At 43.8% G+C, this 21,988-nt stretch overlaps 1 protein-coding gene across 1 annotated transcript; it reads right to left on the bottom strand.

Moving 5' to 3' along the window:
• Positions 1 to 17,589: 17,589 nt before the first annotated feature.
• On the bottom strand, positions 17,590 to 18,858 carry LOC308301800 (peptide-N(4)-(N-acetyl-beta-glucosaminyl)asparagine amidase-like; the record flags this gene model as incomplete). The annotated part of the gene is made up of 1 exon (XM_080745907.1): positions 17,590 to 18,858. The coding sequence occupies one exon, from the start codon at positions 18,856 to 18,858 to the stop codon at positions 17,590 to 17,592; it is 1,269 nt and encodes a 422-aa protein (XP_080602033.1).
• Between the last annotated feature and the right edge of the window lie 3,130 nt (positions 18,859 to 21,988).

The following is a 21,988-nucleotide window of genomic DNA, read 5'->3' as shown; positions in this document are numbered from 1 at the left end:
GTTACGGTACGTACGGTTTCAATCGCAAAAACAAATCCCATTAATTTATATATTAGCCTACCTATGGTCTGTGCAAATGAGGGTGGGATGTCACTTACTTCAAAATGATAAAACAGCCAAGATAAAGATCATGAACCAGTCTGAATCAATTAGGCTACTCACTTCCACAAAGAAAAAGGGGCCTTACGGCCCTTAAAATAAAACTCTGCCTTATCCTGCATTTTTTCAAATGTAAGCCTCTCGAGGGGTAACAGAGACAAAAGGTACAGTTTCATGACGGTACAGTTCACCTTGTAGGCCTATACCAGTGAACTGTACCGTCATGAAACTGTACCTTTTCCTATGCAAACTTCTAATAAAGTCTTCAATCAATCAATCAATCAATCAATCAAAGTCTTCAATTTGGGCCAGCCATTGGAATATTATCTATGTAGAGCTCATAGTTACATTTAAGTCAACTCCTAATGGGTAAAAAGATGAGATTTCCTCAGTTTTATTTTTGAAGCGGTGAAAGCCGCTTCCAAGGAGTGGCTTAGCTTCACATGACAATTTGGCCCTCCAGATAAAATCACTAATTCATTCAGAATTCATAAAAATATAGAACTAAAGCACATAGAAAGTATAGATCTAGAACACAGAATGTATAGATCTAGAACACAGATTTCATAGCTCTAGAACACATAGATTATAAATTCACCGCTTCACTTCGAACCGAGTTGATTTTTATTAATTGATTTTAAGCATTCAGGGACGTGCTGGGCCCCTAATTCAGCCTGGGAAGTATAGGTGGAGAGGCCCTCTAGGCGCGCGGCCGTGCTGGCGACAGTGGCGATCGAGCCAAAGGCTTTGTTTGGCAACTCACCAGCGAGCACATTTTAGGTCACTTTAGGTCCTAGTATAGGCCTCTATAGAATAGTTGTTGTATATAGTTTTAATGTCATATTTCTTCAGGTGAAGTTTTGAAAACTAAAGACATTAATTCAAGAAATTAAGACAAATATCTATCCCGTAAGTGTAGATACTTACTGTACTTTTGCACATATCATTGTCTATGTTTCTCGATCTATAATTACATTTAAATATTTTTCCCATATCCTTTTCTGAGGCTGGAAGGATAAAGTCACTCTACCATTAAGAACTTTATAGATCTTTGAAGTTAATTAAAAAAAACAAAAAACAACAATGTCCTCTTTTTGAAATATAAAATATTTTTTTCTGAATCAAAGATTGTAACACGTGTCTCAACTGTAAATGTTGGAAGAAATTTGTAGTGGACAAACCATATTCCAACGTCACCTCTGAAAATGATTTAAAGTCTGTTTTAAAAGACAACCCAAATTGTTAACGCCTTTGTCCACTTATAGCATATAAACCTCATCTAATTTAGATTTGCTGGTAAATCCTGAGGCTGCATTCACACTAAAGAGTGATATACCCTCTACTTGTCCTTGGGGGATGAGGTGGGGAGGGCATCGTCCAATTCATTCTCTATGGAAGCCTCATGGTTTCATGCCTCTAGCAAGCCTCTTGGGGTAGGGCATTGTCGCTTTAAGCCAAGAGGCTTGCTAGAGTCCTAGAATCCTGATACCATTCAGTTATTTGTTTGATTTGAGAAGACCAATATTATTATTTAAAATACTTCTTTATATGGTTTCCATGAAGTGACCAGAGAGACTTTTTGTGGTTCCAGAAAAAAAAAGAAAAACAATAATAATTGGACAGAGCAACTACTGAAACAAGTAATTTAGTTCATTTTTGACTACATTAATCCAACCTACAAGAGTTAGAGGTAAATAGTAGTAATTACAATTAAATACATTATCCAGTTCCGGAGAAATAAAAGATACGATATAGATGTGCATCATGGGTCTTGCATGTATAATAGCATCCTTAAGACATGGTACTGTAGCTTACTTTAGTACCTTCACTACCTTGGCAAGGGATGCCTCTTCCAGGCTGTGGTTGAACAGAAATGGTTAATTCACTACTGTCCTCATCATCAACACCGCCACATGCACGCGCGCGCGCGCGCGCGCGCACGTACACACACACACATCTATCTTATCTAGACAGACAAACCGACCGACCGACCGACTTACCCCAAGGTTAAACAGTGTGTTGTCGTCACAATGGCTAAAACCTTTATGATGTCTCGTTGATGATGCAGCTCCAACTAACCTGACATGCACTGTAACCAGCTACATGAGAGTCTGCCCCGAGTCTGCCCCGAGCACCTGATTGGATGCCTGATCTGTCAGTCATACACAAGTGGCCAATACCATGACACTAAAGATACTGTAGCTCATCATTGTTTTTACATCATTATTCACGCTGCGACACAAGCATTACTCATTCAACGAGAATCCCAGTTTGTAGAAAAATGTGTCTGTTCCATCCCCCTTCCACAGGTTGCTGTTTTTCAGTCCAGCGGGTGACTATAGTAAACGAAAACTAAAAAAGCGAAAACTAGAATGGAAAAACATTTTAGTTAACTGAAATAAAAATAAAAACTAAGCTTTTTTAAAAAACTGAAACGGTATTGTGTGTTTACAAAACTAACTAAAATAAACTAAAATTATAGAGAAAATCTCCTTAGTTTTCGTCTTTTGTCTTTTGTGGAAATAAAAAATAAAAAACACCAGTTGGTGAGGTCAAAGAGAGAAGTTGTATGTCTCAACATTCCTGCGACTCTAAACAATATGATGTTTTGTTGATTTTCTTTATTAGACAATACTTTTTCTGGAGCTTTTTTAATCTCACCCCTGACAAATATCCAATATTACGTAAAAGACTAAAACTAACACTAAAACTAATAAAAACTAAACTAAAACTAAGCCTTTTCAAAAAATAAAAACGAAACGAAACTAGCAACCTCACTTTAAAAACGAATTCAAACTAAACTGTAATTGAAAACAAAACCTCAAAACTAATAAAAATAAAAACTAATGGAAAAATCCAAAACTATTATAACCTTGAGCGTGTCAAGACCCCCAGAGAGGTCCCCGATTTATTGTTTTAATGAAGTCACAATTTAAGGACTTAAAATTGACGGGAATGTTGGTGGGAAAGTCTTAGAACATTATTGTGATTCCACGCATACAGTAGGTAGGTAGGTAGGTGTGTTGTAAAATGATGGATGGAACAACACAAAAGAGAAGTTGATGTGTTCATGACGAGTGATTAATTAGCCTAGATCATAGGCATGGCAGGATTTAAAGGAATGCAGTGTCGCTAGTTGGATGCTGTATCAAGTCAGCAGCCATTCAACAGAGACTATAGTGTTTCTACCATTGACCTTAAAAAACTAACAAAATAGCCTATTTTAAATAAACAAACACTTCAGTTAATCTTGATTGACACTAAAGATAGTCAAAAGTGCAATATCAGTTATCAGCAGAAAAACAAGCCTGTCAACATTCTCTGCAGCAAGGCGAGAACGGCATGCACTAATAATGTCCCCTGCAGTGGAGAAAACTCTTTCTCTATGTAGCAGGACGGGCATCAGTATTAAAGCGGTGCATTTCCAGCCCGTGTTAGGTCTGTCTCTCCGTTCTGCTCGTTGTGGGTGCCACCCCACGCTTGCCTTGGTGGGGTTGCTAAAAGTTTGCTTCATGAACTAGGCTGGCCTGTCAGGCTACAGCCTATGTTCACTATATGCTTCAGCGCAGGTATGTCTCTCTGTCTTGCTGTTTTAAGAACTGCTATGTTCTGGACTTGAACGTGAACTTGACTCTATTGTTTTGATCTTATGTTTGCAGGGCAGCACTTGCAGCCTAGTAGCAGGGTAGCAGCACTTTTTTTTTCTCATCATCATGAAGGCACCCCCAAAGGGACGCCCTGGGCAACGCCCCTGGACGCCCCCCAAAGGCTTAGAACGCGTTCTAAGACAGGCAAGCCAATCGGAAGCCTCTGTGTCTATGACACCATGGACAAATATGCATGTGATTGGTCTGTTCTGTTTGGCTAACTCATGACATCATAGTCAGAACAGCTTTTGATTGGTCCATGTTCTCACCATTGCCATATTTCTGATAACACTAAGCGGAGCTTAGGAACGAGGGAATTTGTTCTCCATTGGGAATAATAATCCATTATGTAAAAGAATAGGCTTTAATATGTCCCTAAAATCCTTATAATTTGTGACGCTGTCGTCCCCACAAACAGACCTACAGTATTAGCCGACATTCATTATTATTACAATGAAATGACTATGTCCAAAGGTGGTGGGTGTTGAGCTTGAAGCAACGCGTAGGCCGTGTTGCTGTGCATACAGGATTTTATTTTAATGATGTGTCTTAATGATCTTCCCTGTAGCATGAAACTATCGTGACACCATCAGGACACCACATTAAACTAGTTGTGCCACTGCATTCCTTTAAATCCTGGCATGGTCTTCTTCATCATTCAGTCATTATCTGTATCTGTTTTGACTGGCATGTTTATTACTCCATTGTTTCATTGAGATATACATATATATAATGTATATATTTATTAATCCCAGAGGGGATTAATAAAGTATATCTCAATGAAACAGGGGGGATTAATAAAGTATATCTCAATGAAACAATGGAGTAATAAACATGCCAGTCAAAACAGATACAGATAATGAGTCTGACTGAATGATGAAGAAGACCATGCCAGTTTTTTATAGGAATGCAGTGGCACAACTAGTTTAATGGCGTGTCCTGATGCATCACATGTCACACGATAGTTTCATGCTACTGGCATGTTAATTACTCCATTGTTTCATTGGCACGCACAGTCGCACACCTTTCAAATCTACGCTGAACATGTAATTACAATAATGTCCAGACTTTCCCATCAACATGGAATACCTGTTCACCTTCATGGAAACCACAACTATTAAATATACCTTGCCAAACAGAAAACTAGCTCAGGTGGTAGAACTTGTTATCCTCAAGTAACACTGTCCTCTGCAAAGCCAGCAACATACGATATATAATAACATAATATTTAATAATCTATATTAGCAGACTTAGGTCTTGGGTCCATAGAAATACCTAAAAGGACAAGAGAATAAAATAATATCTTCCTCCGCTAACTCTCTTTTTTTTGTATATTTTTTGGTACATGGCTCTGGTGAAATTGTGTAAAGGCAAATATTAATTAAAAGAAATTACATAAATAGACATGGAGGTCTGGCATTTGTCTTGGAGTATCCTGATACATAGTGGTAAGTAGCAGAATAGGATTTTGAGACTTGCTACCATTGTATTTTGAAATATGACCTACAGTACATCATCCCCAGAAACAAAAATATATATACTGTTCACTTGAGAAATAACACATAACAAAGATGATTATTTTCCAGCACTTTCTGGTGAATATCAGTGCCTCACTTGTATATAGAAAACCTCCCATGTCCCTTCAATTTTAGCCTAAGATGACCTATCTATCTTGAAAATTACTCTTTCTGTAGCCAAAAGTCTGCACTAAACCTCCAGTTGGAGAAAATAGAATATTCAGTCAGTGGATACCGCCCAGTACACAGGCAAATACTGTATGTAAGGGAAGTCCTTCCTAATGGACGGTCAATCCAATGCCAAAGAGTCGCTTCTCCATGCCAAAAGTACAAAAATGCCGTACGGTCGATCGTCAACGAGGTAATCCGTACTTTTGCGGACATTTGGCAAGGACGGGCGCCAAATGGACGCAAAATCTTCCAAATGGACGCGCCAAATGTACAAAATCTTCCAAATGGACGCGCCAAATGTACGATTGTACATTTGGTCCGTCCTTTTGGCTAACATTGAGTCCGGTGCCAAAAAGACGGAGGTGTGCCGACAATCAATGGTCACCGTGGGGCAGCATCGAGTTCCAAAAATGCCTTGTCCCATGCCAAATGTACACGCCAAAATGACACTCCCCTCCCCCACATGGGGACAATGGCCAAATGTACACTCCAAAGTGACACTCCCCTCCCAAAGTGACACTCCCCTCCCCCACCCAATCCTTGATCTTTCCAAAAGCTCTAAGTATGTGTTTTGGTCAAATGTACGCCAACCATGCCAAAAAGACAAATTGGAGGAAAGGTCACGTGAATCACCTGAGACCCAATTTTGACTATGGTTTTGCTTCCACAACCACTATTGACCCTGAAACTCACACCGGGTGATGCTTTTGACAGCCCGAATCAGGTGTCGTTCACCGCTTGTCATTCCGTGGCCCCTGATGCTAAGTGGCTTTTAACTTGAGTCACCGAGACCCAATTTTGGCTACAGTTTTGCTTCCACAACCACTATTGACCCTGAAACTCACACCAGGTGATGCTTGTGACAGCCCGAGTCAGGTGTCGTTCACCGCTTGTCATTTGGTGGCCCCTGGTGCTGAGTAGCTTTTAACTTGTGCTAAAGTCCACTTTCAAACGGGGCTACCGGCCAGTTATTCTAAGAGGTGGTTTATGAGGCTCTATTCAGATGCCCTGTACATTATCACTTCATTTGATGCTATTGTGGCTGAGAAAATGCAAAGTCAATTTGGCATGGAAATGAATGAGAGTTCATTCCCATGCCAAACGGACAGGACCACTGTGGGCCTTCCGAGACCCCCAGAGAGGTGAAACCACCACAGGGATGCTCTAAATAGAGTCCCGATCAACATATGTCGGAATCTTAACCTCAAACAACGTAGATAAAAAGTTTGGCCTAAATGACCAACTTTTGTTCCAAAGGCTCTTAAGGGCTAAGCCTCTGAGACCATTCGGAGGCTCCAAAGTGAAGCATTTTTTTTCCACGGCAGTTACAAAGCCCAGCACTTAGGGTCTAATTATTGGGCAGGAGGAGTATCGCTGCTGAAAATCTGGGCTCCTCAGGTGGTCTTATGGCCGAGTTACGGTCAAAAAAGGTTTGACCCATCTTTCAAATCTGCCAAATGGACGCAGTCAATGCTCTTTTGCTCCTATTTCTTTTCTGGGCCCCCGAAAGCTACGAAAACGCACGTGCGCTATCTAGGGCTATTGACGAATATAAGGTAACCGGCTGGCGTCGTTATCTATCGAGGTTCCAGAACTAGAGACGATTCCATTTTCAAAAACGTAACATGTAACCCATGCCAAATGGACGTTGGGCCTTCTCGGGACACGCTTAAGCCCCTTTTCTGATCCAACGGATGGTTTGTGGAAATCAAGCTCTGCATATTCTGAAAGAGCATCGAAAGATGATTATATCACTGCAGTTTGGTGCAGAAAGCACCTCCAGAACTTTAAAAAATGAGCCCCGACCTTTTGCGGTGTACGGTTGACCTGTCATTTTGGCATGTATGCCATGTCCATTTGGCATGGAAAATGGACTTGGAAAATATTTCAGAGTCTCAACAAAGTGCGGTCCATGCCAAATGTACACAGCACCCATGCCAAACGGACGGGACCACTGTGGGCCTTCCGAGACCCCCAGAGAAGTGAAACCACCACAGGGATGCTCTAAATAGAGTCCCGATCAACATATGTCGGAATCGTAACCTCAAACAACGTAGATAAAAAGTTTGGCCTAAATGACCAACTTTTGTTCCAAAGGCTCTTAAGGGCTAAGCCTCTGAGACCATTCGGAGGCTCCAAAGTGAAGCATTTTTTTTCCACGGCAGTTACAAAGCCCAGCACTTAGGGTCTAATTATTGGGCAGGAGGAGTATCGCTGCTGAAAATCTGGGCTCCTCAGGTGGTCTTATGGCCGAGTTACGGTCAAAAAAGGTTTGACCCATCTTTCAAATCTGCCAAATGGACGCAGTCAATGCTCTTTTGCTCCTATTTCTTTTCTGGGCCCCCGAAAGCTACGAAAACGCACGTGCGCTATCTAGGGCTATTGACGAATATACGGTAACCGGCTGGCGTCATTATCTATCGAGGTTCCAGAACTAGGGACGATTCAGTTTTCAAAAACATAACATGAAGCCCATGCCAAAAAGACGTTGGGCCTTCTAGGGACACGCTTTGGCCCCTGTTCTGATCACACCGATTGTTTGTGGGACTCAAGCTCTGCATATTCTGAAAGAGCATCGAAAGATGATTATATCACTGCAGTTTGGTGCAGATAGCACCTCCAGAACTTTAAAAAATGAGCCCTGACCTCTTGCAGTGTACGGTTGACCTGTCATTTTGGCATGTTTGCCATGTCCATTTGGCCAAGGACCGCACTCAGTTGAGACTTAGAAAATATTTCAAAGTCTCAACAAAGTGCGGTCCATGCCAAATGGACATGGCCAAGTGCCAAAGTGACCTTGTCTTTTTGGCATGTGTGTCATGTACATTTGGCCAAGGCCCACACTTAGTTGAGACTTAGAAAATATTTCAAAGTCTCAACAAAGTGCGGTCCATGCCAAATGGACATGGCCAAGTGCCAAAAAGACAAAATGGCGGAAAGGTCGTCTGACTGACCTTGCAACCAATTTTGGCTACAGTTTTGCTTCCACAGCCACTATTGACCTGAAACTCACACCAGGTGATGCCTGTGACCCCGCCAGTCAGGTGTCGGTCACCACCTGTCATTTCGTGGCCCCTGATGCTAAGTAGCTTTTAACTTGTGCTAAAGTCCACTCTCAGAAGGGGCTACCGGCGAGATATTCTAAGAGGTGGTTTATGAGGCTCTTTTCAGAGGCCCTGTACATTATCGCTTCATTTGATGCTATTGTGGCTGAGAAAATGCAGAGTCCATTTGGCATGGAAATCCATTCCCATGCCAAATGGACAGGACCACTGTGGGCCTTCCGAGACCCCGGGAGAGGTGAAACCACCTCAGGGATGCTCTAAAGAGAGTCCCGATCAACATGTGTCGGAATCGTAACCTCAAATAACGTAGAAAAAAAGTTTGGCCTAAATGACCAATTTTTGGTCCAGAGGCTCTTAAGGCCTAAGACTCTGAGACCATTCGGAGGCTCCAAAGTGAAGCATTTTTTTTCCACGGCAGTTACAAAGCCCAGCACTTAGGGTCTAATTATTGGGCAGGAGGAGTATCGCTGCTGAAAATCTGGGCTCCTCAGGTGGTCTTATGGCCGAGTTACGGTCAAAAAAGGTTTGACCCATCTTTCAAATCTGCCAAATGGACGCAGTCAATGCTCTTTTGCTCCTATTTCTTTTCTGGGCCCCCGAAAGCTACGAAAACGCACGTGCGCTATCTAGGGCTATTGACGAATATACGGTAACCGGCTGGCGTCATTATCTATCGAGGTTCCAGAACTAGGGACGATTCAGTTTTCAAAAACATAACATGAAGCCCATGCCAAAAAGACGTTGGGCCTTCTAGGGACACGCTTTGGGCCCTGTTCTGATCACACCGATTGTTTGTGGGACTCAAGCTCTGCATATTCTGAAAGAGCATCGAAAGATGATTATATCACTGCAGTTTGGTGCAGATAGCACCTCCAGAACTTTAAAAAATGAGCCCTGACCTCTTGCAGTGTACGGTTGACCTGTCATTTTGGCATGTTTGCCATGTCCATTTGGCCAAGGACCGCACTCAGTTGAGACTTAGAAAATATTTCAAAGTCTCAACAAAGTGCGGTCCATGCCAAATGGACATGGCCAAGTGCCAAAGTGACCTTGTCTTTTTGGCATGTGTGTCATGTACATTTGGCCAATGCCCACACTTAGTTGAGACTTAGAAAATATTTCAAAGTCTCAACAAAGTGCGGTCCATGCCAAATGGACATGGCCAAGTGCCAAAAAGACAAAATGGCGGAATGGTCGTCTGACTGACCTTGCAACCAATTTTGGCTACAGTTTTGCTTCCACAGCCACTATTGACCTGAAACTCACACCAGGTGATGCCTGTGACCCCGCCAGTCAGGTGTCGGTCACCACCTGTCATTTCGTGGCCCCTGATGCTAAGTAGCTTTTAACTTGTGCTAAAGTCCACTCTCAGAAGGGGCTACCGGCGAGATATTCTAAGAGGTGGTTTATGAGGCTCTTTTCAGAGGCCCTGTACATTATCGCTTCATTTGATGCTATTGTGGCTGAGAAAATGCAGAGTCCATTTGGCATGGAAATCCATTCCCATGCCAAATGGACAGGAACACTGTGGGCCTTCCGAGACCCCGGGAGAGGTGAAACCACCTCAGGGACGCTCTAAAGAGAGTCCCGATCAACATGTGTCGGAATCGTAACCTCAAATAACGTAGGAAAAAAGTTTGGCCTAAATGACCAATTTTTGGTCCAGAGGCTCTTAAGGCCTAAGACTCTGAGACCATTCGGAGGCTCCAAAGTGAAGCATTTTTTTTCCACGGCAGTTACAAAGCCCAGCACTTAGGGTCTAATTATTGGGCAGGAGGAGTATCGCTGCTGAAAATCTGGGCTCCTCAGGTGGTCTTATGGCCGAGTTACGGTCAAAAAAGGTTTGACCCATCTTTCAAATCTGCCAAATGGACGCAGTCAATGCTCTTTTGCTCCTATTTCTTTTCTGGGCCCCCGAAAGCTACGAAAACGCACGTGCGCTATCTAGGGCTATTGACGAATATAAGGTAACCGGCTGGCGTCGTTATCTATCGAGGTTCCAGAACTAGAGACGATTCCGTTTTCAAAAACGTAACATGTAACCCATGCCAAATGGACGTCGGGCCTTCTCGGGACACGCTTAAGCCCCTTTTCTGATCCAACGGATGGTTTGTGGAAATCAAGCTCTGCATATTCTGAAAGAGCATCGAAAGATGATTATATCACTGCAGTTTGGTGCAGATAGCACCTCCAGAACTTTAAAAAATGAGCCCCGACCTTTTGCGGTGTACGGTTGACCTGTCATTTTGGCATGTATGCCATGTCCATTTGGCATGGAAAATGGACTTGGAAAATATTTCAGAGTCTCAACAAAGTGCGGTCCATGCCAAATTGACACAGGCCTCTTTGGTCATTGCTCATTTGCTGTCATTTCTTTTCTGGGCCCCCGAAAGCCACGAAAACGCACGTGCGCTATCTAGGGCTATTGACGAATATACGGTAACCGGCTGGCGTCATTATCTATCGAGGTTCCAGAACTAGGGACGATTCAGTTTTCAAAAACATAACATGAAGCCCATGCCAAAAAGACGTTGGGCCTTCTAGGGACACGCTTTGGGCCCTGTTCTGATCACACCGATTGTTTGTGGGACTCAAGCTCTGCATATTCTGAAATAGCATTGAAAGATGATTATATCAGTGCAGTTTGGTGCCCATAGCACCTCCAGAACTTTAAAAAATTAGCCCTGACCTCTTGCAGTGTACGGTTGACCTGTCATTTTGGCATGTTTGCCATGTCCATTTGGCCAAGGACCGCACTCAGTTGAGACTTAGAAAATATTTCAAAGTCTCAACAAAGTGCGGTCCATGGCCAAATGTACATGGCAAACATGCCAAAGTGACCTTGTCTTTTTGGCATGTGTGTCATGTACATTTGGCCAAGGCCCACACTTAGTTGAGACTTAGAAAATATTTCAAAGTCTCAACAAAGTGCGGTCCATGGCCAAATGTACATGGCAAACATGCCAAAAATACAAAATGGCGGAAAGGTCGTCTGACTGACCTTGCAACCAATTTTGGCTACAGTTTTGCTTCCACAGCCACTATTGACCTGAAACTCACACCAGGTGATGCCTGTGACCCCGCCAGTCAGGTGTCGGTCACCACCTGTCATTTCGTGGCCCCTGATGCTAAGTAGCTTTTAACTTGTGCTAAAGTCCACTCTCAGAAGGGGCTACCGGCGAGATATTCTAAGAGGTGGTTTATGAGGCTCTTTTCAGAGGCCCTGTACATTATCGCTTCATTTGATGCTATTGTGGCTGAGAAAAGGCAGAGTCCATTTGGCATGGAAATCCATTCCCATGCCAAATGGACAGGACCACTGTGGGCCTTCCGAGACCCCGGGAGAGGTGAAACCACCTCAGGGATGCTCTAAAGAGAGTCCCGATCAACATGTGTCGGAATCGTAACCTCAAATAACGTAGGAAAAAAGTTTGGCCTAAATGACCAATTTTTGGTCCAGAGGCTCTTAAGGCCTAAGACTCTGAGACCATTCGGAGGCCCCAAACTGAAGCGTTTTTTTTTCACGGCAGTTACAAAGCCCAGCACTTAGGGTCTGGTTACTGGGCAGGAGGAGTATCGCTGCTGAAAATCTGGGCTCCTCAGGTGGTCTTATGGCCGAGTTACGGTCAAAAAAGGTTTGACCCATCTTTCAAATCTGCCAAATGGACGCAGTCAATGCTCTTTTGCTCCTATTTCTTTTCTGGGCCCCCGAAAGCTACGAAAACGCACGTGCGCTATCTAGGGCTATTGACGAATATACGGTAACCGGCTGGCGTCATTATCTATCGAGGTTCCAGAACTAGGGACGATTCAGTTTTCAAAAACATAACATGAAGCCCATGCCAAAAAGACGTTGGGCCTTCTAGGGACACGCTTTGGGCCCTGTTCTGATCACACCGATTGTTTGTGGGACTCAAGCTCTGCATATTCTGAAATAGCATTGAAAGATGATTATATCAGTGCAGTTTGGTGCCCATAGCACCTCCAGAACTTTAAAAAATGAGCCCTGACCTCTTGCAGTGTACGGTTGACCTGTCATTTTGGCATGTTTGCCATGTCCATTTGGCCAAGGACCGCACTCAGTTGAGACTTAGAAAATATTTCAAAGTCTCAACAAAGTGCGGTCCATGGCCAAATGTACATGGCAAACATGCCAAAGTGCCTGTCATTTTGGCATGTATGCCATGTCGATTTGGCATGGATAATGGACAAAGTCCCAACAGAGTGCGATCCATGGCCAAATGTACATGCCCAACGTGCCAAAAAGACACTCGCCCTCTGGTGGACGGACGGCGCCGTTGCTCTTTTTCGCTCCGTTTTTCCCGAAAATGCTGCGCGGGCCTGGGGCGGTCCCCCGGGACGCGGCCGGTTGCGTCGCGTGAGGAAAAGGGTCCTCTTTCTCCTGGCCCCGGCCCCTTATTTTTAGCGCCCCCGGAAACGGGGGACGCGCTTGGCTGGCCCGGCTCGACCGGAGGGCCGGGTGCCGAGAATGAATGGAGTCCGGTGCCAGATGGACGCGACCTTTTGGCAGCGTCCTTTTGGCAGGGGGGGCGTCCATTCGGCGAACCTCGCCGAAAAGACACGGCTTCCCTAACGGCGGGTAAGCAAAGTAGCAAACACTGTACAACAGTGACCACCCTATACACTAGTCTGCACCATGCAGGACAAAATGCATAGTCACTCATCGTGTTCATAGAACTCGTCAGAGTCCAATTCCTCTCTCTCTTCTTGTCCATGCTCTCCAGTGTCAAGGAGATCAGATCAACCAGTTAGGTTAGTAGGACTGGGCCGCAGGACCCCGCTGGTTTCTCAACCTGTGGGTCGGGAAACCAAGGGGGGGTCCCGTCATGATTTCAGGGGGGTCCCAGATGACAGTGGAAGTGACCTTTTTTTAACACATTCACTGCCGTCGTCCTGGTGCTTTTTCAGTGGTTTAGAAAAATGCATTTATCTCAGATTATTTCCCCAGGTGTGTTTCTTGGTCAAATCAAGTTTTTTTCTACAGACCCTATCAAACGGATGGTACTACCGTAGTGAATGGAGTAACGGGGCGTTTGAGCTAGTTGCGACCGCCAGGTCGCAGTTACTACCAAAACCTCCACTGGCTGTCAGTCCGTCAGTTTGTCACGTCACATCACACTTTTTCCCCTACTCTTATCTCTGACACCATTGGCCCTATCGAGGCCAAACTTTGCACACACACTCTTTGGATGGCAAATGACAACCTCCGCACCTGATTTCTCACATGGCCCTCTTCTAGCGCCACCATCAGGCAGATCTTTGCAAAACACATTTTTGGACACTGCTCCTACAGATTTTGCCCTAAAATCACGCAAAGCGGTACACAGTATCTCGTTGATGTGTACCACCATGTTGATGGCATGATGTCATGTCATCAACATGGATCTGTCCCATTTCCCATATTCCCTCCTGATTGGCTACGATTGCCTTCTAAAGTTTGTCTATGTGACATGATGGTCGCTTATCTCCCGATTAGGGAGTCTTACTGGTTACCTTCTACTTTTTTTTTAACAATGTAGGCCTATTTATATTATAAACCACAAGGCTCAATAACTAGACAATAGACCTATTTTAAATAAATGATCAGACCACCCTTAATTTACTGAGGTTATTGGTTTGTTTTTTACGCGTTTTACCCTTTTTTAAATGTTAAATAAATAAAATAAAACATGGAATAGACAATACAACACAATTTTGACAGGTAAACCTTTTTTTTAACATGAATCCAATGGCCTAATGCCTTTTATGACATCAAAAATACGGTGTCTATATATAGTCTCTTAATTACCTTCCCATAAAAATAAACAATGGACTTGGCTTGGAAAATCAAACATCAAAACTCAAATCTCAAAACCTTCTCAAAATATCTCTTTGCAAAAACCCTGTTATCCTACTTCGATCCAAATAGGCTAGCACTATTACTCAACAGAACGTTCAAAATACCTTTAAACAATATAAACAGTGGACCCACACTTGCGCACACACACAAAACCAAAAAGGTGCAGGCCTGACTGATGGGACTGGGTGAAAGGTCCAGCAAGCCCTCCTCCTCACAGTTTCTGTTGGCTCTGGGGGACAGCTGGAGATGGGATGATGAGCAGGGGTGAAGGTGAGGGGCAATAATTTCAAAGCACTTTCACCGCTGATGATGAGTGTAGGTGAAGCAGACAGGTGGATAGACTCGTTGTCAGGAATGAACTCCAACCAGTCTTTTAAAACACTAAAGGTGTCCTCTTATCGATGAACTCACTTCCTTTTTTTTTATCACTCAGTACAAACTCTTACTAGACTTTCATGTCATAAAACAAAAAAAGGATTAGCTACTGCATGTGCCTCAAACTAGCAGCAAACATTTCATCTTCTCTCTGCAGCCTCTGTCAGGTCATACAACAGGTGATCTTGCTTTAATCATCCCCCTCTTTTATAATTTCTCTCCTCTCCCCACTCTACAGTACCAATTGAGAAATCCCCAATCAGCACACATCACCAATCAGCATGTCAAACTCAGTTGCCTACCATATAGTTTACCCTTTGATCAGTAAACTCTTTGAATCTATATGCATTTTTAACATACGTCTTTTACCAAAACCTACTTATTTAGCTATTTCTATTTTTAAAGCATACCTTTTTAACTTGGTCAACTGTTTTAGAATGACATGAACTCTATGGTTTAGAACAGGGTAAAGGGAATGGATTATTCACTGAGCTACAGGGCTAAATGAGTGCAGGTTGTGTCTTGTGTGACTATGACGTTTGTCTATTTTAGCCCCTTTTCCACTGACATGGCCCAACACCACACCACTCCACACCGTGCCAGGTTTTCCACTACGAGGACCTGGGTAGAGTGGTGTGAAAGTGGTACTAAACGTGGTACTAAAAAGTATCCAATCCAGAGTAACCCTAGGCCAACCCTAGGCCAAACAGGGCCAAACCCTAGGCCAAACAGGGACAAATGCTTCATAATAACTGATCACTCACTGACTTGTCATTTAGAACACCAGGATATAGTTGTAATACATGATAATAGATTCTATTGTGTTATAACCACCATTATAATCTATTATAGTGTATTATAATTATCATAGTAATACATGAATACTTTATAGTGTATTATAATCACAGTTATAATCCATTATAATGTGTTATAATTAGGATAGTTGTAATATACATTTATATTATAATCACAGTTAAAAGAGTAAATTTGTTTCTTACCGATGGGGTACTTTTGTGTAATGGAAAATGTAGATATTTTTGTGCAGTGTGGTGCGTGTAGTGTCGTGTATTGTGGTGCTAAAGCTAGTATTTCTTTAATCCAAGAGTTGAATGACTGAACTAGTTTAGACATACTCTGTTTGCCTTATTGACTGATCCACAATTCATTGACAATGTTGTAAAAAAGCAACATTTTTGAGCCAAAAATGATAATAAGAAATGACACTAAACTTTTATAATACTGAAAGAAAATCATACTTATACTAAAATAAAAATAAAAAGGCAATGCAAAAAGAGGCATGTCATAAAAACTAGAAAAAGTGCTTGTTGGAGCACAGGTCTCAGGCAGGTCAGGTAGGTTATTGTGGGCTAACACTTCACCAATCAGGATGGAATATGAAAAATCAGACGGATCTGTCTTGAACACTTATTTGCGTGATGTTTGGACAAAATTTGCAGGAATAATGTAAAAAATCACACCCAGTGCGAAGTGAGCGGTGGTCGTGCTTCAGATTTAGGATAGGATTTGAGTCTAGGATGTACAGGCTATGCTACACACACACACGTTTTGCTATGGCAAAACGCTGAGGAAAAAGGCTACAGACATACAACATATGACATCACTAGACAAACATGATGCTACGTACACACATTTTGCTATGGCAAAAAGGCTACAGACACACGCACAGCCACTCTATGGAGCGCTTACCACCGCAAAAAAAAAACAGCCTCCTGGTGGCGCTACAATAAGTCGGCCTCCTAGTGGTATTATAAAAGGCAGATGTGAAAATGCATGGAAAGGACTTTTCCTTGGCCTCTAGGGAGTGCGCATACAAACTTTTACCAGGTATAGGTAAACAAAATCGCACCTCTGCCTTCGCATGTTACCAAACACGAGACGCGCATACTGTATGTCCTTGTATGGGCCTTTCTGTCCGTGACGTTATTCATGTCCATACATGGAGTTCTGTGCTGATACGGCCATACCAAGCTCATATGGACATAGGGACCTACCTACACACAAAGCCAGACGTAGGAGCTTTTAGCACCACTCAAATGAGGCTGATTTGAACATTTTCAAGCAGCATTTTTGTTCCTCTGCCTAGTGGAAATATGTGTAGAAGATTTCACAGATTATGTTCATGATTTGAGGCATTTTGTTCTTTGGAAGCCAATCTTTGCCAATCGGGATGGAATATGAAAATCAGAGCGTGTGTGATGTTTGGACCACTACTGTCAAAACAAAGTACTGTCAAAAAAATTTGCTTTGCAAAAACCAGCCTCCTGGCCCCCTGCCAGTTTCAGCTCTGGCATCCAGGGAGTGTGTGTGCAGTTTTGCTGCCAACGGCCCAACGTGGACACTAGATGTCCATAGACGGACACACAGAGAGACGGACAGGGTGCAAAACAGTTCTCGGCCATGCCTTTCGGCCTGGTGGAGATAATAAACAATTATTATATGAAGTCATCTAAATTATGTTATGAAAGAAAAAAATTAAATTTCGGTTCGAAGTGAAGCGGTGAATTTTCATTCTATGTGTTTTAGAGCTATGAAATCTGTGTTCTAGATCTATACATTCTGTGTTCTAGATCTATATTTTCTATGTGCTTTAGTTCGATATTTTTATGAATTCTGAATGAATGAATGATTGTTTCTGGAGGGCCAAATTGTCATGTGAAGCTTGACCAATCCTCACTTCTGCATGCACGGGACATGTACGGGACAGACATTCCACTCCTTGAGAATCTATGGGAATCCTCAAAAAAACATGTACGGGACAGACAAAGCCACTCCTTGGAAGCGGCTTTCACTGCTTCAAAAACATGTCAGTCTTCAAAATGAAGACAAGCCAAACTTTAGATCTCCCCTCTTGCAGCCCTCCAGGCCAGAGATCCAGAGCTGCGGCCGCCCAGCTCCCTCGGTCTGGGAGTCTTTGGGGAGATGAACTCCACCAGCTCCACCATCAGCCTGTCCGTCAGCTCCGCCTTCCTCTCAGGCCCCAGGGACTGCTGCATTGTCGCGTTGAGCCCGTCAATGGCGCGCCTTAACAAGGGCTCTTGGACGGACGTCCTCCGCGCCACCACCTCCGGATGCCTGCAGGAGTACCTCCAGGTCACGTCGACCACCTGGTCCTTGGAGAAGGCCAGGACGTAGGACAGTTTCTTTCCCCAGCCGGCCTCGTAGAGCAGGGGCTTATCGCAGACGTTCTCGCAGGAGTCGCAGTGTAGCCAGCGGCGCTGGGCGACCGAGTAAACCTCCGTCCACACGTGGTCGCTGCTGTCCCAGATGTACCTGGCCTCGAGGCCCAGGGCTCTGCAGCAAAGGGTGAAACAGTTGGCCCACTCCCCGCAGCGGCCTCGCCTGGTCTCCAGCAGTTTTTCCGGCTCGCAGTACCTGGGGAATCTGGTGGAGAGCTGGCAGGTGCCACAGCAAAAGCTCTCCACGTGCTGGGCTCCCCAGCGGAGGTCTTCGGCGGAGGGACTCAGGAGAGCGGATTTGACCGTCTGGCATCCGCAGTGGCTACAGGGCAGACAGTCGACCCACGAGAAGAAATCTCGCTTGAACCAGCCGAGCAACTCGAGCACCAGGAAATCGTCCTCTCCCAGGTCGCACTCCGGGTCAGACTGTCGAGCCTGCAGCAGCCTCTCTCTGGCGCTGGAGCGGAGCTGCTGCTGAGGGATGCAGTTCCGGGCCTTTTGTTGCAGATCGGTGTTCTCGTACAGCATGGCGTGTTGAGAGTAGTGCTGGAGAGTCCCAAAGATGTTCATGCTGTCCTCTGAAGACGGCGTCCGTGACGGAGTTGAGCTTGGGGTCCGGAGTCTCTGGTCTCTCTCCATAGCGATGGATTCCCTGATGAGTTTCAGGTGCTCCACCGACGCAGACCGCGGGAACACCATGTGGGTTTCTGCCTCCTCGAAACCCATCTCAAAGAGACACTCCACTGCACCTTTGACGGGCAGCAGTTTGGCGGAGAACAGGGGGTTGCTTATACGAATAGACCTGTACTTATCGTCGTCAGGATGCCTCAAGATGTTGTCGGCGCACGTGATCAACAGCTTAGAGGCGTCTAGAAAGTCCTCGTTCGGGTTCTCACACAATGCTGACACGGCTGGTGATACCCCCATGTCGTCAGTACATGGATTATATATCAGTAAAACATTACATGCTCAAAATCCTCACCTGGAAAGAACCGTGAGCCTCTGCCATACCATTTATATCTTTACAGGCTTTGTCATTCTTACGTCATCTGATGAAATCAAATCAAATTGCTTTGATTGGACAGAAGGTCCATGTCAGATTCTGTTGAGGTCTGGCAAAATCTCCATATTTCCTTCAACATCTGTATGTACCGTTGTTGCCTATTGAGCTTGGCACATTTCCTGTGGCAAGCTGCCCAGATCACACGTGTCTTCTTATTTTTTCACTCTCAAAAAAGCACCTGCAATGTAGTGCATTTGAAACTACATTGCAGTGCTCATCATGGGGTGATCACTGCTTGCCTCCTGTGAATTGTTTTATTTTTATTTTTGTATATTTTCTGTTTCTTTCGTTGCTGAGTGAGGTCAGCAGATAAAGTGACGTGAGCGAGTGAGATGAAAAAACCTGGGTGAAATGTGCCAATCTCAACAGGAAACAACGGTTTGTCCCGCCTCATCCCACATTGGCCAAGCTTTGCGGGACACTTGAAATTGAATAGCACCGCTGACTTCTCACTGAGTAGTGTATTTATCTTTTCCCCCCTAAATTACTCCCAATGGGGAATCATTTTGGAGGTGCACAGGCACTCTGCTATTAACCATGGCGTACTGTATGCACAGTTACTGTATATATCTACTCTTGACTCTCTCTCTCTCCCTTTCAGTCTCTGTCTCTCTCTCTCCGTGTCTGTCTTTCTATCTCTCTGTGTATTTCTCTCTCCCTCTCCCCTCTTTTGGGTGAAACTTTGATCCAAATAAAAAACAATAAAACATCATTTTGGGTTAAGGACCACATGGGTCCACAATCCACATGTTATCAAGCCAAAGTGGCTATCAATGCACACAACTTGCTCACCCGCTTAGGTTGACAAAATTATAAACAACTAGAAATACTGTTCCTACGAAACAGTGTGGGCTCGCTCGTAATAAAGAAATAATTAAAACAATTATAGATAAATAAATAATGAAGATAACATAGTGCTCGCATGTAACACCATGTATAGGCACAAAGATCTACCCTTTGGCTCATTGGCACCTCAATTGCAAGTGTGGTTGCCAACGTGACTATATTCTGCAGCGTGTTAACTGTCATGTGAAGCTCAATCAATACTCCAGCTAACACCACTCCCAGATGTTTTTCCGCCAATTTCCAATTGCACCTCATTGGCTAAGGGACCTGCCTTTGTACTGTCGGGCGGAACTTGATACATAATAAATAAATAATGAAGATAGATAACGTAGTGTTCTCGCCTTTCAGGCGAGCCCACAATTATAATACAAAAAGGTAGGCAAAAGGTAGGCTACAGGAGAAGGGCTTTGATCTGCAGCAGACTGTTCACCAAGATAGGCTATAGCCTATATGTATCAGGCTAGTGGAGCCCAGAAAAAAAGATGTTTAAAGATGCTGTTGGTGGTCCCTCTAACTACATAATACGTGCATAGTTTTGTGTTGGTTACTTTAGACTGTGCATAAATTGGTAGGCCATATCCACAACTCCTTAGCACCTCCAATAGTCAAGCTCCGCAGCACCCCATTAAAAATCGTCTGGAGCTGACGCTGTATACTGTAGCAGTTCATAACTGTATCTAAGTCCAACTTTGATCGGGTGGTCCAAATAAAGTCCATCATTTTTTTTTCAGTCAAAGAACCAACTGCGGGGAAAACAATCGTTGTGGCTTGTTTTCAAAATACGGCTTGCAGGTGTATACTATTTTTGTACAGCCTAAAAGAATGTCAAATAGTTAAATACATGGCCCAATAATATGCGTCTCACTTGACTGGTCTTACTGTCTCCCACCAAAGAAGGATTACAGCAGCACCTTGGCTTGACCTCCTGCACAAATTCTCACATAAGTGGGCCTTGACAGTAAATCTAGCCAAGACAAAAATCATGGCATTCCAAAAAAGACAAAACCGCCTAAACCGACAATTCTTTCTAAATACCACAGCACTAGAACACATAAAAAACGATACATACCTTGGCTTAAACATCAGTAGCACAGGAAACTTCAACAAAGCTGCAAACGACCTGAGAGAAAAGGCGAGAAGAACACAGCCTTGCAATAGAGAAAGGCCGACACAGACAGACCCCGCTCCCATAAGGGAAGATAGGCTATGCACCCATTGCACACAAAATGTGGTAGAAACAGAGCTAGACTTTCTAACCACCTGCCCAATACCAAGACATCAGAGACACATACTTCCCACAGATTACACACACCCGAAGTGAATTTGAAAACTCGACCAATGATGAAAAACTCCCATACCTACTGGGAGAAATACAACAATGCGCGAACACAGCAGCAAGATTTGTGAACTGTTGCGACAAAAGAAGGCTAGAAACACAACCACCTTAAGGACTACAAACCATGGATTGACATCTAGACCTACTACTGCACATACAGTATGAAACAGAGCTGATACCTTTAAATGCATTTTGAGGAAAATAATGCTGCTATTTGTACCCTGTGCATATAAAATGTCACAATGCGACATAGCTCTGTTTACACAATGCTGTACCCCCTCCAACTGTATATGTTCCCCATTTTCAACTGTTTTTATTGTATTTGTGATTCTTGCTTTGGCAATGTAAACGTTTTCTCATGCCAATAAAGCTCCTTTGAATTGAATTGAATTGACTGGCAAAACAGTGCCACCTACTGCTTACTTCATGAACTATCTGCCAAGAATCACATTTTATCAGTGGATGGAAACCGGCAAAAGTAGCATTTTCTTTTTCGACTTTATGAAAGTTTCCTTCTTATTTTCAAACAGCTGCGTGGGAACGCAACTTGTGTCTCTGTCTGTCTCTCTCATCTCCATCTCTCTCTCTCTCTCTCTGTGGGTGCGACCACATATCTGGCCCATAAGGACGTGAAACGCCCCTGGCTGTAGCAGCATTACTCCCTTACCTTTGAACTTTCACACCTGAGTAGCTAATGTGAGTGTCAACAAAGTTATGTTCTTCCTGCGTTTAGGTCTGTCCCATAATTGGTTAGTGCGTATCACTGCCGGGTGAGAGTAGTCAGAGTACAGCAGTGCTGCTGAACCATGAAC

Source organism: Nannobrachium achirus (assembly GCF_963921795.1).
Source record: "Nannobrachium achirus genome assembly, chromosome: 17".
NCBI classification, from domain to species: Eukaryota; Metazoa; Chordata; class Actinopteri; order Myctophiformes; family Myctophidae; genus Nannobrachium; species Nannobrachium achirus.
The sequence above is the reverse complement of the archived record's forward strand: the minus strand, read 5'-3'. Positions and strand labels throughout refer to the sequence as shown.